The sequence below is a fragment of the Suillus subalutaceus genome (genome assembly GCF_016647625.1).
Source record: "Suillus subalutaceus strain FC151 chromosome Unknown DFJ58scaffold_39, whole genome shotgun sequence".
Classification (NCBI taxonomy): Eukaryota; Fungi; Basidiomycota; class Agaricomycetes; order Boletales; family Suillaceae; genus Suillus; species Suillus subalutaceus.
The window spans coordinates 187,652-205,301 of NW_024540288.1; the positions used below are offsets into that span (position 1 = coordinate 187,652).

At 49.0% G+C, this 17,650-nt stretch overlaps 5 protein-coding genes across 5 annotated transcripts; 3 read left to right on the top strand and 2 right to left on the bottom strand.

The window, feature by feature from the left end:
* Window positions 1-400: 400 nt before the first annotated feature.
* DFJ58DRAFT_744955 (uncharacterized protein) lies at window positions 401-2,108 on the top strand (the record flags this gene model as incomplete). The annotated part of the gene is made up of 12 exons (XM_041387354.1): window positions 401-473; window positions 531-563; window positions 613-632; window positions 684-698; window positions 755-793; window positions 862-962; window positions 1,015-1,046; window positions 1,213-1,272; window positions 1,322-1,456; window positions 1,515-1,746; window positions 1,804-1,849; window positions 1,905-2,108. 12 exons carry the CDS (start codon window positions 401-403, stop codon window positions 2,106-2,108), a joined length of 990 nt encoding a protein of 329 aa, XP_041245022.1.
* A 745-nt stretch (window positions 2,109-2,853) lies between these two features.
* DFJ58DRAFT_782617 (uncharacterized protein) lies at window positions 2,854-4,538 on the top strand. Its single transcript, XM_041389855.1, has 5 exons — window positions 2,854-3,126; window positions 3,181-3,230; window positions 3,281-3,363; window positions 3,415-4,033; window positions 4,088-4,538. The coding sequence occupies exons 1-5, from the start codon at window positions 2,970-2,972 to the stop codon at window positions 4,430-4,432; spliced, it is 1,254 nt and encodes a 417-aa protein (XP_041245023.1). The 5' UTR covers window positions 2,854-2,969; the 3' UTR covers window positions 4,433-4,538.
* A 7,020-nt stretch (window positions 4,539-11,558) lies between these two features.
* Window positions 11,559-15,004, bottom strand: DFJ58DRAFT_726762 (uncharacterized protein; the record flags this gene model as incomplete). The annotated part of the gene is made up of 10 exons (XM_041385403.1): window positions 11,559-11,789; window positions 11,844-11,979; window positions 12,029-12,268; window positions 12,323-12,642; window positions 12,692-12,860; window positions 12,942-13,180; window positions 13,230-13,583; window positions 13,636-13,950; window positions 14,008-14,492; window positions 14,563-15,004. The coding sequence occupies 10 exons, from the start codon at window positions 15,002-15,004 to the stop codon at window positions 11,559-11,561; spliced, it is 2,931 nt and encodes a 976-aa protein (XP_041245024.1).
* A 197-nt stretch (window positions 15,005-15,201) lies between these two features.
* DFJ58DRAFT_877064 (TAP42-like protein) lies at window positions 15,202-16,785 on the top strand (the record flags this gene model as incomplete). The annotated part of the gene is made up of 5 exons (XM_041394468.1): window positions 15,202-15,297; window positions 15,354-15,560; window positions 15,612-16,154; window positions 16,206-16,360; window positions 16,411-16,785. The coding sequence occupies 5 exons, from the start codon at window positions 15,202-15,204 to the stop codon at window positions 16,583-16,585; spliced, it is 1,176 nt and encodes a 391-aa protein (XP_041245025.1). The 3' UTR covers window positions 16,586-16,785.
* On the bottom strand, window positions 16,724-17,637 carry DFJ58DRAFT_715888 (GTP binding protein; the record flags this gene model as incomplete). Its single annotated transcript, XM_041384169.1, has 6 exons — window positions 16,724-16,785; window positions 16,837-17,000; window positions 17,058-17,169; window positions 17,219-17,291; window positions 17,354-17,474; window positions 17,525-17,637. The coding sequence occupies 6 exons, from the start codon at window positions 17,635-17,637 to the stop codon at window positions 16,724-16,726; spliced, it is 645 nt and encodes a 214-aa protein (XP_041245026.1).
* Between the last annotated feature and the right edge of the window lie 13 nt (window positions 17,638-17,650).

The window sequence follows — 17,650 nt, forward strand, 5'->3', positions numbered from 1 at the left end:
TGTGTTGGATCAATGATGTTATTGATGGGCCGAGGCCGAACCCCTCACTCGACTGTAGCAAGAATACCGAATACCGAAAGAATATTTCGAAGATCGCACTGCAGCCCGAAATCACGATGTACAGTTCTCCGATCTTTTGCGGCATTCAAATATTCCGCGTGAGTCACTGCTTCGCGATCTCATCGACAACTTTTACCTTGATCCCATCGGTACCCTTGGATGCACATTGCCTGTCTTTCTATTAGAATTCAAGCTGTAGCACTTACTTGGATCAGTCAGATATCATCCCTCAAATCTCATTTTGGCGATGTAAGCGCTGGATTGTGGTATATCAAGCACGAATGCGATCGTTATACATCCACAAGGTCCTCCCGTTCACTCACCCCCATCCTCTAATAGTATGGCTCTAGTCTCGAATGATCCCAGTTGGTGGCCATTCATCAATGCGGATATTATTTCCTGCTATTTTATAGGTTCGTGGAGAGTCAGCCGCATGGTGATAGTGACTGGCCTTCGCTGCCATTTCGCAGTTGTCGCCTCTGTCGGGGTAATGTACGATTGGGGTGAGCAAGATTAAACATGAAAAGACCACTGACATTATGGTATTTCTAGGACTTACGTTTGGACAAGAGGTAGGTTGACCTATTACTGGGGCAGCCCACTCGCTTAGAATTGTGTTATAGATTGAACTGATCTGGGTAAGCGGACTCCCACATCAAATGAACGACGTGAAAATACAACTTGTTCATGGCAGAGACAACGCTGGTCCCTAATGACCTTTCTCTATCTCAGTGTATGTACCCAGCGTTGCAATATTTATGCTTAGCAAGTCCAAGTTTTGCTGACTTCAAAATATCCTAGGTGCGCTATGCTGGAATAGGATACGTTGTGTACGTTTGGAAGTTTCAGCCATTGATGTTGCGCTCATTACCTGCTTCTCGCGATCAGGGTCAATATGTTGAGTATGTCTCCTCGCATGGACTCTATTTCTTTCTTCTGACGGGCGGCATACAGTCAGTTTACCAACTGTTTCGATGACAAATGCAGTGAGTATTCCACACTGATGCCTTCCGTCCTCGTCCAACAATTGAACTAACATATAGGGGTGAGTGAGATTCTCAAACAACTCTTTGGTTCAACATAACCACTCCCATAGTTGTGAGTTTCCTGTGATACTCCGAAGCTGATAACTAATATTGCTGGATTTGTCAGGCCGTATCATGTACGACGCACTCGATTTGACAGATGTGGTTTTAGATGCAATAATGGGCGGTGAGCTATGCACCTCCGTGATATTTACTTAACTAAAGCACCATGCAAGTCATCATGATCATTCGGTTACATGCTATGTATCAGCGATCCAGAAAGGTGCTGATATTTCTCATCGTCATCTTTGTGGCCATCAGAATCGCCATCGCAGTGATGAGCGTAATATTTGTGATGCAGGTTTCAGGGGGTAAGCTTTGATTATGTATGTAACGTTCAAGTGCATCAGGCTCATTGACAAATACCAGAAGAATTCATTCTCTCTGGCACCTATCATTGCTTGATTGGCTACGCGGGAGATTCCCTATTTCTGGTTTCCATGACTTGGATACTTGGGACTATATGGGAGGTCATTGCACTGTGCCTCGCGGCCTGGATTGCTGTGAAGCACTTCCGTGAACTACGACAACACTCAACAGGTGATATTATTGAGGACTGTTTCACGGTGTTAATGAAAACTCACGTGAGTTACTTTGCGAGGTGAGCTCATAGTGTGAATGTGGTTCTCTTGTTCTGCTGAAGTTTTGCACGTGCTAGTTTTGTGGTTATCTCTTGCTTCCGGACCAGTTCATTCTTTCTGACGGTATGTCGATCTGTCACCGACCTCTGTATGCAACCATGATTCATCATTTCTATAGAACCCATTTTCCCTGGACACTGAGATTTATCTTGGTTTCGCTCAGATATTCCATTTTGTGGAGCTATTTGTGCTGGGACCGCGCCTCATCCTCGGTGTTCGAGAATTTCACGCTGAGCTCGTGGCCAACTCTGATGAAGCAACCGCCATGACTTCAATTGCTTTTCAGGAGCACGTCCATGTGTCAACCAGCAGCAGTGTGTAGCGCAGGAGATGCTCGGTATAATCGATTTGCGGTAGGGGGGGTAGTGTGCAGGGAGCAGAAGAATTTGTTTTTTTATTTATTCCAGGTTTTGTCGTGGTACTTATTTAAGTTGCGAAGTAAATATAGGTCATACGAAAGCTTTTAGCGAACTATGAGTAGAGATCTCTCCCCCGACGCTGAGGTTTACGCACTCTATCTCAGTGGTACTATCAAGATCGTAGCAGCTGGTGGTCCAAAGTGCGTTCACTCCTAATACCATCGCTGAAAGATGGCTGTTTCCAGGACCTCGGTTTAAATGTAGAGCGAACTGGGTTAATAAGTTACTCATAAAATATAATGAGGATGAATTCGAGCGTCTTGTGGTTCCAAGGATCATAGGCATCGACGCTTGAACGTCCAAGTATAGCTCCGAGTCTGCAGAGTTAATCTAATAACAGACTCCTCCCTTGATATGAAAATTCGAAGTCCTCGACTCCTCGCAGTGTCTTGATCACCCGCAACGCTATGATGGCGGCGCCATACCTACTGGCAGGAGCTCAAGTGCTCATTTCACTCTCTCTTCCATCCGCAGGCGGCGTTATTTGTTAGTAGTGATGGGAACAAGAACGCGAGAATATTGGGGATGAGCGTGAAGACTCTTCAAACCTGGTATGGTTTTGCCAAAACTCGACCAGCCGAGCCGCAATCCGACCCATTTTCCCATGATGTCATCATCATCAATTTGTAATCACTTCCGCTTCCATGACCTCACAATGCATATGCTCTGAGCTCAGTACATAAAGTCAAACATTCAGGAATGCCTCCTACTGCAACTCATTTCCCCTCAAGCACCCAAAACGCCCCTACAACTCTGCCTCACAGATGATACCTGCCAACCACAAAACTTCGAATCACATAAAACCAGCACTCCTAGATTTATCACCAGAAGATAGCACTGAAAAAGGTCCAGAATCCACCAAATCATCTGCTGGGAAAGGGGAGGCGCCAGAAAACACAGCAGTAGATGACTCTACCTCCAGTATGTTCAATGAGAATTATGTGTTTAATTGACGATATTCTAATCGGGTTGAAGATGTATGGAGGGTATTGGATTATTTATCCAAACCACACAAGAATTACATGGTATGTCCTCTTGTTCGACGCTGTGCTTGTATACTTACTAAATGCCACAGGAATTCCACGGTGTGAGAGCGCGAGAATTCGGTTTAGTAGAACAAACATTGGACGAAACGGCCCAAGTATTAATCAAGCCCAGGCACGTCGTTAAGATTATCTAGCTGTATCAGGCAACTCTAAACTTGTCCAGGCTGACTTACGATCGCAACACTCGTATCCTCATCATTGACATACCTACTATTCTCCATGAAGCATCATTTGATGATGTGAGCGATTTCATTGGCGATTCTATCAAGGCTCTCCCGTATGATCGCACCATTATCTCCCCCAAGATTCATATGATGCAGTCGCTCGACACACCGGACGGAGTAGTAACTCCTGATATGACCATTTCCGTCACCGCTTTGGAGGGCCCAACGGAAGTCGTTCTGATCCCCTTCTTTGGGGAGTGCGCCCTCACAGAGACTGACGAACAAGTGTTTAGAAAGACGGAGAAAGTGATCTTAGCACATCCGGATACCATCTGCGTGATGGTTGTATTAGCACGCGAAGCTACAGACTACGACGCCCCCGGGAAAGATTCCACCGCATCAAAAGTCCTGCGTGGCGGCACCAATGGTAACCCGCAACCCCTCACTCTCAAAGAGTTTATCAACCTACGCACCACGCCACGTTCGTTCGGTGAACCCATTGTGATCGGCGATCACACTTGGGGCCACCTCTCTTCGGTGGAATATTTCATTTGGGTGAAGGGAAATGATGGGCCGATAGACATTCGTTCCGAAGACCCTGCGCACATGGCATACGGTTGTAAGTTTTCATCGTTCTCAGTCGTTCGAATAAATCTAACGAATTTGATGCAGACCTTAGGGCCCACGTTAGACATGGACGCCGTCACGGGGATGCTCGAACGAGGGTTGACTAAGATGAAAGATTCTTTTGTCACTTTTCAGAAGCAGATTGTCCCTGACCTCGACTGCACCGTTCTTGCGGAAGCCCGTGCCACATCATTCACTGACTGGTGTGGTGCGTCGAAACGAATCATGTCCGCTCCGGATTTCACTGCCTACGAGCGCTATCTTGCTTGGCACAAGTCGTTTTTCGACACGACTTCGGACAGTGACGATGCAACTTCTCAGCGTAAGCGTGCGAGCACGTCCAAGCTTCCTTCGTCTAGGTTCAAAATTCCGAAGGCAACATCCGATTGAACGCATCCAAGTCATGTCAGGCATTTTGAATCTCGGCTAGAGCGACTCACGTTATACAGATACTCATAGTCGCATTGTAGTACATACGAATCGATTATGTTAGCTGCTGCATCTGCGTATGCCTCACCCCTGACTACCCCGTCCTAAACATGAAGTATTACAGGAACGAACCTCTAAGCACTACTCGACACCCAAAACAATACTAACTTCCACCTGCGGCTTCTTCGCCTCACCTCCGATGACCATCGCCTACCCATCCTTCCCTTCCTCTCGATGAATGCGCATTGTAGGCGAAGTATTCCTTGACATGCTCGGGAGAGGCTGATTGCGGACGAGCAGCTGCTTACACTTGAGCTGCCTGTGATTAGCCCTCATCAAGAGTTGGATGGGTAGTTGGATAGTGTCATGGTCCATGCTGGTGGGCATGGCTTCGAGGGGTGAAGAAGTCAATTGCGGCAAGCCATCTGTTTATGTCAGGAAGAAATGGAGTCTGACGAGGAAAGGATGTTGTGATGGTTCAAGTTCACATTGAGTTCTGAGTTGCGCACTTTGACCTGCAGTGAGTAAACGGGGAAGCAATTCTAGAGAGTATATTAGCGACGGGAAGAGCGTGTAAACGTAGTGAATGAAATATTCATGCAGCAACTGTTCTACGAGAGCGAGCCCATAGCAAAACGGAACGAATGAAATGCAAGAAGGTAAAAATGCACTGTATGTGTATTGTACGAAATCTGTAGAATGTGCATAGATGTTCTGTCGATTAACATAGATACATCCCCAAAGTCCGACTGACAGATACTACCACGAAGGCAATACAGCCTACTACTGTTCCCGACACTTGTGCCATGATGTGCCGTGTGCGGTACGACTCAAGTCCAGCTGCAAGGCATTATTGGCTATCGCCAGCGTGTTGCCTGGGACATACATGAGACGCATCGCGCCCGAGTATAAAGCGAGTGGAATGCGGAGAAGAAGCCGTCCTTCAGGACCTACAACCCATCCCTCCTCGTTCGGGGGGGTTTCAGAATCTCGGAGAAAGGAGGAGGCGGAATGAAGGGCATGAGTTGGGTTGGATGAAAAACACATTGCGGGTGCCTCGAATGGTTGGTGCTGGATTAGAAATTCTAGATCCCACACCCGGATGATGTTGTCGGATGACCCAGACACGATGCGTTTGCCATCAGGCGAGATTGCAACAGACAGAACGGGTCCAGTGTGCCCTCGGAAAGGGGCAACCACTGCCTCACCAGTCTTCATATCCCACACCCGGACTGTCTGGTCATACGAGCCAGACACGATACGATTGCCATCTGAGGAAATCGCAACAGTGTTAACGGACCCAGTGTGGCCTTGGAGAGGGGCGCCCACTAGCTCGCCAGTCTCCATATCCCACACCCGGACGGTCCGGTCATCCGAGCCAGACACGATACGATTACCATCTGAGGAGATCGCAACAGTGTTAACGGGCTCAGTGTGGCCTTGGAGAGGGGCGCGCACTGGCTCGCCAGTCTCCATATCCCACACCCTGATTGTCTTGTCTCTTGAGCTAGATACAATGTGACATACATCCGGTGAGATTGCGACAGACCGAATCCCGTCCGTGTGGCTTTGGAGTGGGGCACCAAATGCCTCGCCGGTCTTCATGTTCCACACCCGAATTGTCTTGTCATCTGAACCAGACACTATGCGATTTCCATCCGATGAAATTGCGACAGACTGAACAGAGCGAGCGTGGCCTTGGAGAGAGGATCCTGATGCCTCGCCAGTCTTCGCATCCCAGACCTGGATTGTCGCGTCGTCTGAACCAGACACGATGTAGTTTCTGTCCGGCGAGATTGCGACACACCGAACACGGACAATAACATCCGATGGCTCCTCAATTTTCGCATTCCACATGCGGATGCTCTTGTCTGCTGAACCAGACACAATGCCCTTCCCATCTGGTGAGATTGCGAGTGACTGAACAAAGTCGGTGTCTCCTTGGAGAGGGGCAACTATTGCATTGCCAGTCTCTATATCCCACACCCCAACTGTCCCGTCCCCTGAACCGGACACGATGCGATGTCCATCTGGGGAGATTGTAACAGAGTCAACGGAGCCAGTGTGGCTTTCGAGGGCGGCAACTGATGGCTTGCCCGTAATGGTGTCAGCATTCCACACCCGAATCGTCTGGTCGTATGAACCAGAGACTATACGATCTCCATCTGGCGAGATTGCAATAGATGAAACCAAGTGAGTGTGGCCTTGGAGAGGGGATCCCAAGGCCTCGCCAGTCTTCGCATCCCACACCCGGACTGTTGCGTCCCATGAACCTGAAATAATGCGATGTCCATCTAGTGAGAATGCGACAGATACAACATAATAAGTGTGGCCTTTGAGGGGGGCACCAACTGCCTCGCCAGTCTCCATGTCCCACACCCGAATTGTCGTGTCCTCTGAACCAGAGACTATGCGTTTTCCATCCGGTGAGATTGCAACAGACCAAACCCAGTCCGTGTGTCCTTGGAGAGGGGCGCCTGATGCCTCGCCGGTCTCCATATCCCACACCCGGATCGTGCTGTCTGCTGAACCAGACACGATGCGTTTCCCATCTGGTGAGATTGCAACAGACCGAACCCCGTCCGTGTGGCCTTGAAGTGGGGCACCAAATGCCTCGCCAGTCTCCATGTTCCACACCCGAATTGTCTTGTCGTATGAACCAGACACAATGCGTTTCCCATCCGGTGAAATCGCGACAGACTGAACAGAGCGAGTGTGGCCTTGGAGAGAGGATCCTAATGCCTCGCCAGTCTTCGCATCCCACACCCGGACTGTTTTGTCCGATGAACCTGAAACGATGCGATGTCCATCCGACGAGAATACGAGAGACATAACATAGGTAGTGTGGCCTTGAAGAGGGGCACACAGTGTCTCGCCAGTATCCATATCCCACACCTGGATCGTTCCGTCACGTAAACCACACGCGAGGCGTTTTCCGTCTGGCGACAGCGCAACCGAGTTAACCGCGTCATTCGCACTGAGTATCTTCTCCATCTGAGGCCAATTGACATGGCCAGCAACAATGTGGGGGGTGCAAGGAAACTTTGATGCGAACTTGCGAAACATTATCGACTGCCTTGGAGCGAACGGCAGAGCGGACAAGTATAAATGGGGAGTGCTGCGTAAAATGGTGGTTGCGAAAGTTCGGACGAAACGCAGGGTATCGCTGGTAGCGTCACTAACATGCGTGAACTCGGCATGACCCTACAACCACCCACTACTTGTAAGAATTCATTGGGAAAAGAATGAGCTTGAGTTACGCACCGAAAACCAATTTGCGATAGATGAGAGGGTCACTGCTGAGCCACCGAGGCTTTTCATCAGAGCCAGTGCTTCCAACCACCAAAGGAGGCGCTCTCCATCGAAGAAAGCTTCCACTTCCTTGGCGAGCGATGATTCGAAGGACAAGGCTACCACATGCGTGCCCCAGAATCGACATGAGTATGATAGCTCAGTAGAAATAGAGTCCTTCACTCGCTTCTCCAATTCAGGGACAGAAGAGTTAGGCAAGTAAGAATTCTCTAAGGAGCAGATGTTGAAGTAAAGCCCGCCCTCCATGACCCGAAGTGAGGCAAAGGCGAGGTCGCTCTGTGCCGACGATGTATCAACGAAGAAGTCATGGCTTCGCGATTCGTCTGTGAGAAAGTCGTAGAAGGATGCGTGCAGGGGACGTATGGGAGTATGGGAATCCGAGGTGCCGGTCAAAAGCGACCCCAGTGGCCCAACGACTCGGTCCATTTTGTAATCGCAACTCCCTTCGGGAAAATGCAGTCGCATAGTGGTCAATGCAGGCATGGGAAGCGGTTCCAACGATACAAGAATTTGCCCCATCACAGAGCAAAATATGGGAATCCCTTCCTCGCGCTCGTCCTCTGGCATGATCTCTGCCAAAACGCGTATATACATATCATCCAATAGACGTATTCCTTTTGCAGATGTTCCAGCAACTACAGCGTTGAACCGACCCTTTGGATCCATGCCGACTCTGTTGGTGCCCTTGATATACTCGCAGGTAAGACGAGCCCATTCAAACAGACCGTCAGATTTCAGAGTAAGTGCCTTAAAGTGTGTATCGTTGAAGACGTGATGCAGATCTTTCAACTTGTGGGAGATATAAAGTTGAATGTCGAGTTCTGTGGACACAGACGAGACGTGATCCAGGGAAACATGGCGAACGTGTGGTGCGGCGTGCAGAGTATTGTGAATATCTTCGAGTTGACGGGAAGTGAGGAGAATGCGGAAGTTGGCTGGGAGTTCGACTGGTTGTAAGGTGGAAGTGTTCAGTTTGCCAGCGAGCAGACGAAGAATCTGTTCCCGGGAATTAGCTTCACCACTCTCGTCTAACGCCTCGATGACAATCAGGACGGGTGCAGCGATGACTTTTGAGGCTATGCTTGTCGGTCCGACGATGAGTTCCTGCCATTGTTTTGTGATATCTGCAGTGCGCTTGAGTCCGTCGTGATCACGAACTGCTTGCGCCAAGGCTCGCCGCATGATAGGGTTGCGGTCTGCCAATTCCCTTGCGATGGTCGTAAATATTTTGTCCTGACGGCAATCCGCTTGTCGAGTACGATCGAAACAGAAGCATGAGCCAAGACCACCGTTTTCGATATACCAGTTGGCTATTGTATGAGCAACAGCCGATTTACCCTTGCCTGCTGTGCCAGACAGCCATAAGACGCGTGGAGCGCCCTCCTCGGTGCTGCTGATCCAATTCTGAATATCATTCAGAAGGTCTTGCCGAGTGTTGGGCAAACAACATTTAGACGTATTCAATCCGACACCCGTTGCGCACTCCATGCCGAAGAGGTCCAGACTCTCAGCTATGCCAGTGGTCGTGGAATGTCAGATAAGCTCAAAGAGACCTGAAAGCGTCTCTTACCCATATGGTGAACGATCACAACGGTTGTCACGAGCCACTCGGTCTCGGAATTGCTGCATGAGACCATCAAGAACATTATTGTAGCTCTGGATTGTGGAGTCCGTTTCGTCGAAAACGTGCTTGCCAAGTCTTATCCCTATGCAAACAGGCAACATTGAGTCTCAGGGGACGAAGCAGTGGGATAAACTCACAGGCGCTCTTCGTCTCAGAGTAATGGCTGATAAAATCAGCGCACTCCAGTGTCTGCTGCGCTATTTTCCCGTATATCGCTAGCATGGATTGAATCTTGGGCAATTCTTCCTCTTCCGTAATGAAGGTATAGACTTCAGAGATCTTTGAGAGCAGACCAGAAACAGCGTCATCACGAACTGCCTGATCGAGAATCATCTGTTACCGAAAATTCGTTAACCTGCGACGGCGATGATTGAGAAAAAAGCCTACCTTGGACGCGCAAGTGAAGATACTCAATGCCACTTTCGCGTAGGGATGGACCTGTGTATGAATGTTAGTTACGTACAGAAGAGAGATAGATGGCTGTACATTTGCAATAGAGTTGGCAATGGAGTTGAACGCCTTCAAGGGTCTAAGCAACGCGGAGAATGTATCGATTGTATCAGAAACAGATTGTAAGTTGTTGACCGCTGAAGAAGTATTTTGGGCAATTCTTGGGACCTGGCCGATGCCTGCGAGACCTTTGGTAGCATTGGTGATTGTTTCATTCACAAACTTCGGGTCAAGATGTTCGGCCTGAGTATAGATGTTAGCACGTTGTCAATAGAGACGGGTGAGAATATTTCGATCTTCGTTAGTCGAACTTACTTCTGCAATCCCTGAATTGGAAGACTGCTCAGGATTAGGTTCAAGAATGGGAGCGGTGAGATCCTACAGAAGTGATGAGTAGCAATCATGGCACCCAGAGCATGCTCAGAGTTGAGATTGCACATACCTTGGTTGACTGAACGGGATGGATGTCCTGTGGACTGGAACTTGTAGCCGTGGGCTCAGGGTTGGGAGACTGTCGAGCGCTGCGAGCGAAGCGCTTGGTTATCCTGCCAAATAGCTTCCAAACTAGCCCTGGGGGTCGTCCACTACTAGACCCATTCCTCGAAACCGGAAGAGAGGACGGCTGCAATGATTAGACACAATGCGTAGTTCTAAAGACGAAAATCCATACATCGTGACTAGCTGCCCTCCTGCCTCTCTCCTCTACCAAATGAGAGTCTGGATGACTTGACTTCAACCACCCCCTGCGCGTCTTCTGAGGAGGATTGTTTTCACTCATCGAGAACGTAGGAAGGATGACCGAGTGTGCGTGTTAAAAGGTTTCTTGGTGCAAATGGATGGAGGAGCGTGGTGGGTGGCACGAAAGATAGATGGGCGCGTGCTGCATGTCTGCAATGAGGATTATTTACATAAATGATGAACATGCGTTTGGGAGCGCCCATTATCGATTGGCCGGACTAATGACTTATCGTTACCGAAGGCTGAGGCAAGTTAAACGGGAAAAATGACATTAGGAAACCTCGTCGCTGTTCGGTGCAAATACTGGTGCAGCGATCATCGATGCTCAACAAATCATTCAGGATTATCGACAGTGCTGGTCATGATAGGTGACAATTGGCGCTTGGGTTTGGCCGCCTTTGTTTGTGCATGTTCCTTTCTTACTGGCGCTGTAACAATTAACATCCGTTTGATGTAGCTGGGAAGAACGCAGAGGCCGTGCATTTCGTTGTGAGCCTTCCAGAACTCGTTTGCTTGCGGAAGTTTTCTGAGATCGAGGTGATCATGCTTAGGGTGCGGAACGGTGTGCTGCAGAGGATTGGTGTGCATAATTTTATACTTCTCACAAATCATGAATTTCATCATGTTTCAATCGAACGCGTTCTATGATAGATCGAATGCCAATCTCTCAGCGCCAGTTCTACCTGGCGGCGAAGGTGTTCTTGTTAGTAGATGGAGCAGTCCGTTGACATATTTTACGCTAATGGCTGCGAAATTGAACACCGTAATGATCGTCTTGGGAAGCAATCTTTTCCTACAGCTACAAAGTACACAAAGATCAGATCTCAGACGCCGACAGTTTATCGTATTACAAGATATCTAAGTATATAGAACAATTAGCTGCGCTATACATAATACAGATTATCAACTGATTACACATATTCTACGAGCTCAATCAGGGAGTCCATTAGTCCAAAGGAAAGATCAAAGTGGAGTACACTCCAGAAGCCCATACCATCGATCATCTTTCGCGATCCAACTCTCGACGGTGAAGCGCATCTTCGGGGAAACTACTGGCAGGACCATCGGCTTCGCATATGCGTCATGTACTTGCACGAGGTTGCCAATCACGGGTTGTAGCCTAGCTACGAGTCGATCGAAAGCACCTTTATCCGCTTCCAAGTCGACAGGAGGTAATCCGGACAGAAGTTTACACTTTGCAGCCGCTCAGAACCCAGCAGGGTGTATAAAGTGAGGCACAAAACTTACCCCTTTGTTGCAGGCAGAAACAATGATATTGTTGCCTTCATCATCTTCCAAATGGAAAAGTAGGTTGTAGAACCATTTGCAATGCGTATCAAGCATGTCATCGCAGTCGACACAGCGTTTCCAGGCACGCCGTAAGCTACAGAACACATTAGCGTCGCCTACGGAAAGAATTGACTTGAGCTGACTTGGTATTGCACTTCGTGCACCGCAAGTACGTGGCTTGGTTCAGTTCGAAAGGATGAAAATCGGTCACCCGCGCAACGATGGTAAACGTGTTCGGACAAACGGTGCTGGCGATAACTTGTTTCAAAGTGAGATCCTCTGAGGTCTCGGGAGTAGGATGGCGTGATTTTGCATTGGAATTGACCGCTGGTTCGATGGATACCCTGTCTCGTTTCATTTCTAACTTCCACTTCTCCTTGCGTCTGTTGTGGAGTGTCAGTAACTAGCGCAATGTCAACAGCCCCGCCAAGACGTACTGTAAAAGAGCTTTTACTTCCTCCTTCTCGCGGTCATTGGCTGCAATGATCAGTCGTTCATCGCCCCCTAAACGCCCGAAGGCACCCTTAATACCTGTCCTCTTGATCAAACGCAGATTCTTGATTCTATACATTGCGCCTGGCTGAAGGTCACGAGCCCTCACTCTCTGCCCACCCTCCAGAACAATCTTGACGATCCGGCGGTCGAGGCCAAGACCCCAGGGTGCTGGCTCTACTGGATTGGCGAGGTCGGGATTGAATGTGTAATCTGTGACGTAAACAACTGGCTCTTCCGCAGAGGCAAGATCAACGTGAAGAACCTGTGAAACGTGTCATGAAGTGAACGACGAAGTCTTTATTCGACCCCACCTCAACCGTGCAGTGGAAGAATGCTACTTCTCCGTCAATATCTTCAATCAACTTGGTGTCAAACCGTGCAGAAGAGCCGGACGCCCCTCCCTCTCGCTCAAACTTCTTTTTTCCGCCTGGAGAACACACCGTGAGTGATATGATTGTTGGGCCAACAACACCACTTACTCTAACAATGCACGAAAATGCAAGTTCTCGCCATTTGCGACCTCGTCAAGCTTTTTTGACTTATGTGTTTCCACCAATTTACCGTGGAGACGAAGATAGGAATCTCTCATCATGCGTGCGTTTGGGAGGGTACCAGAACTCTCCGGGCTGCATCGTCTTTGCGAGGATCCCTGCGCCATCCCACATATCCATTTTGAAAACGTATGCTGACAGTTCCGGCGAGCACCAGTTTGCTTGCGGTGGGTTGGTATGAGGGTTCACAGTGTAGTCAGTCACATACAGCGTGTGGGGTCCAGCAGTATTCTCATAGCTGTACAGAATCTAGGCTTTCATCAGTTTCACATTTACGAAGAGTCGTCTATAGACTCACTTCGACGGTACAATCGAAATAACCTTGAGGAGCAGTGTCAGGGGTGACCTCAGAGATGAGGTGATGCTCTCGCGAAGGGCGTGGGGCACACTGCACGGTTGTGACACCTTGTTCTTTCGCATGTATCGCTTGCCACCAGTCGGCAAGCTGAGCACAGTACTCCGCTTCTTTGCCTTGTTCACTTGGCTTGTAGTAAGGTGAGAACGAATACCCAAATCCATCGTCTAGTATCTCGGAATGTAGGGCGTCATTTCTGTTAGGATCACGGAAACGCCGGGCTTGGGTATCATAGGTGGCCCAGCGCAACTTATTCCAATACCCTACGCCATTGATACCGCCACAGAACGGGGAGGTCTGGGCAAATATCGTGAGTGAGGGTAAAGTGGTACAAGGGATTGATATATACCTTCAGCCTGCGAAAGAGGACTATATCGCCAACTTCAGCCTGAGGGAGCCACTCCGCGTGCTTCTTCTGAAAACAGTTGACCTTGAAATTATAAGTCACGACATCCACATCGTCTTCCATGCAGGACGGGTCGACGATGGTGAAATTACGGGTCCAGTCTAGTACCACGATGAACAATGAACCAACAATAAACGCTGACGGAATCCCACCTTGTGAGCGCGCTTGTGTCAGGGGCTTGGTTGACGTAACTACACCAATGACGTTGAAGAATCCCAGTCCCGATTCAATCTTCCTGATTGGTGTGAACTTATCTCCCTACAGACATATTTTGAATGAGCTTGCGGTGAACTTCTCTAAAAACACGAAACTCACCCCTTGCGTAGTCATTCCAGCCCTCATGGCCAGCGGTCCATGACTGCGCGCAAGATCGTTGGCAGGAGGCGGTGAGTGCACGATCACCGCCACTGGGGTTGCCCTATTGGACGACGACGAACTGGTCTGTTCAGAGCCCGAGCTTGTGCGCTCGTTGGAGGGTACTTGTGGTGCTGACTGCACATCAGTGGGGGGCGATGATGGTGCTCGTGAAGCAACCGCCTCGGCTTGGGGTCCCGCTATCTCATGCCCGCCTGATTCACGTCCGGTCTCAAGAACGACTGACTTCAGTGCTTGCTTTTTCCGCCTGCGCTTCTGTTGTCTTGTGAGCTCCTTTTCCGGTGGCTGCACGCCAGATTGAGGAAGATTAGTAGCTGATGGATCGAGATGCTGATGGGACGCAAGGACAGGCGTGGGTTCTTCTCTGCAATGTTGTCGGGCAATGTCTCTGACGCGGGGAATGTTGCCGGTAGCGCTATACCAGTCTACTAGATGTTAGGAAGGTCGTGTCAACATCAATTAATTTTGTGGACTTGACATAACATTAAAAATCACCTTCCCAAGTACTGAATACCTTCCCTGCTAAGGGTCCCGACATGAGCATGGCCGCGATCCCATCTTTGAATACGAGCGCGACGGGTAGATAGTAAGGGGAAGAAGATTGTGCCCTCGGCCGAATCTGCGCGCCCTTGAGAGAAAGGCAGATTCTGTCATTAACAGCGAATGGGAAGGGAAGTAATTCATCGACTTTGGACGAAATGATAACGAGAAAGCGGTAAGTGTCGCCATGTTCGTGCATCTCAACGTTCACCTGGCGTGTTTTACTGATACAAGGAAAAATCATGTGAATTTTGGCTTCGATATTGTTGGTTTCATCTGTCGCGGGGTCGAGGAGGTCAGTTGCACTCTTTCGACGTGTTTCATCGAATAGCGTGAGGTTGTCCTCCAGGCGAAGTCTCTTTGGAGAGGATGTTTCCGCCACGGATATTCTTTTCATGACTTCGTTGGAATGCGCAAAGCGTGCGCACAGAGGAGATCTGCTAAGTCGATAATTAAAGCTAAGAGATGAAGAAATTGCAAACTGAGTTCGGAAATGTACTGAGACGCGATGTAACGCGGGTTGACCCCCAGGCACTTCAAATATATAGAGTTATACGTATGATGACCCTGGCAGGACCCCGGGAAACTCTCACCATGACCAGCACACTTCCCTTGCCAACTCTGTTCTCCAGGGCGCTTGCAACAGCCTCAAAGGCCGCAAATCTGCCCACTGTCGACGACGAAACACAGGTACGCTTCCGTCCTGGACGACATGTCGTTTATCGTTATCTGACAATACTATAAAGGAACTAATCCAATCAGCCGTAACTGATCTCAAGGAGCTGGACCGGCGCGTCGCAGCCCTTTCATTGTTCAGTTCCAACGAGGTTCTTGAGGATATATCCACAAGGAATCTTGTGTACTTGTTTGCACGTTATGTTCTTGCTGAGGTGCAGAATCGCATGAAGACGACAGATAGGGACGAGCGCATGACTGTTCTCAAGCAAACACAAGTGAATTCTCTATTTCAATTGCACAATCAAAAGCTCTTAACCTGTGATCAGGTCCATCTAAGATTATTCATCCATGATTTGGATACTTATTGCTTAGTACCCGAGGTGGATCGTGCGTTGTACGCACAAAACGCATCTTCCATGAAGGACGCGGCCAAACGGCGAGAAGTCAAGATCAAGCAGTTCAAGGCTGAGAAGGATTTGCGTGCGCGAATCGAAGCTGTGCGAAGACGACGGAAACAGATGCCCATCGGCGACCTGTCCCAGGCTGATTTTGATCTTATCCGGTCGTTACTCCCGTCAACCGTTACTCCTCAAGTGAGTGATGACGACGACGAGGATGATTCAGAGACAGATGAGATCCTTCGGGAAGCAGTATTACTACTACTACGATTAAACTATGCCCAAGCGTACTCTCAACTCGAGAGCATGGATCAGGAGCTCGAACTCCTACGTAACGCCCCACCTCCTCCCAGGCCTGGTCCAGCCTCAGACGACAGGAAAAATCAACTGAAGGAACAAGATGACATGTGGAAACTGGACACAAAATCTCCTGTCGGTGAGAGCGGACCATTACTTGACTCTAGCGGGAAGGTACAAAAGCATTGCATTACCACCGCCCAACGAAGTTGAACGTCATGATAGCCCCTAAGGCCATTTACTATCCTTCCCGCGGGTGCATCAGATCGCACACGTCTGCAATCTCAGGTCTTCGGGCCTGGTCACCGCCTGCCAACGATGAGTATTGACGAGTACCTCAAAATCGAACAAGAACGCGGCAACATACTCACAGGGGGAGGGTAAGTTCTCACCATTTCAGTTACTTACACACACTAATTAATCTGCGCAGCCCACAATCTGAGGAACAGCCAACGTCGTCAGAACAACTGGCGATGGACTCCGAAACGGACGGTACAGTCTTTGGTGATATGAAATCGGAAGAGAAACGGCAAAAAGACGAACAATGGGCACAGTTCAAGGATGCTAATCCGCGTGGAGCGGGAAACACGATGAATCGCGGTTGATGGGGTTAACAGTGGGAAATGAGACAGTTTGTTGCATTGTGTCACAAATGATTAGCAGAACATACTTGTGTGCAACACGGGCAAGCAAAATAGGTATCGTGAAGGGGTAGTACGTATCATCCCATGGAAAACACTGAATCAACAATTGCACTGTGATGCCTCTGGTACGGCGGCAGCCTGCTGTGTCGTAACATCAATTTCTACAACGAAAGGTCAATTCTTGAATCAGCGATACCGCACGAGAAGCATACTTGTATTCTGAGCATCTGCTTGGCCTTCTTTCTCCATCCCAGGTAATGATAGAGCAATCTTCTTGAACAAGCTCTTTACGTTATGTCCAGCTTTTGCTGACGTTTCCATGAACATGATGTTCATTTGTGTCGATTTTGCAGTTGCCTCCTCTATAGTGACTTGGCTAATTGCTGTGTCAGACGACTTCGTGTTACAGATGAAAGGAAATCCTTCGACGAACCGTTTCTCTGACAAATCGGCCTTGTTACCGACGAGTACAATGATGACATCGTTCCCCCGTTCTGACCGAACGTCGTCTATCCATTTTGACGTTGAAAGGAAGGATTGACGATCTTTCCAGTATTTAGCACCTGTCACACCATGTGAACTAAACTTACTCACTAGTGATATCATACACGACTATAGCTACAGACGAATCTCGAATGTACGATGGTATTAGTGAACGGAAGCGTTCCTGAAGCAATACAGATCAGCCAATAACTACCAACACAACCAACTGCCGCACATCATACGCACCTGTCCGGCAGTGTCCCACAACTGTAACCGCACTGTCCGGTCCTCCAGGTACATAGTCTTGCTCAGGAAGTCAATACCGATGGTGGCCTGGTAGGTGTTGTCAAACGTGTCGTACATGAATCTACGCCAATGTCAGCATATGAGACGGGCCCAGGATCCACTGCAGCTGACCTGGTGATGAGACTGGTCTTCCCAACACTCTGGTCGCCAAGAAGGACAATTTTGGTCCGTTTCGGGGGCGTCGAAGAGAAGTCGGCGGTTGCGGGTGTTGATGGAGCGTCCATTGGTGGGGTACAA

Coding starts and splice junctions, on each gene's coding strand:
- DFJ58DRAFT_782617 (XM_041389855.1), top strand. CDS start 2,970: ATGATACCTGCCAACCACAAAACTTCGAATCACATAAAACCAGCACTC. Junction 3,127..3,180: donor AGTAGATGACTCTACCTCCA/GTATGTTCAATG, acceptor ATCGGGTTGAAG/ATGTATGGAGGGTATTGGAT. Junction 4,034..4,087: donor CTGCGCACATGGCATACGGT/TGTAAGTTTTCA, acceptor AATTTGATGCAG/ACCTTAGGGCCCACGTTAGA.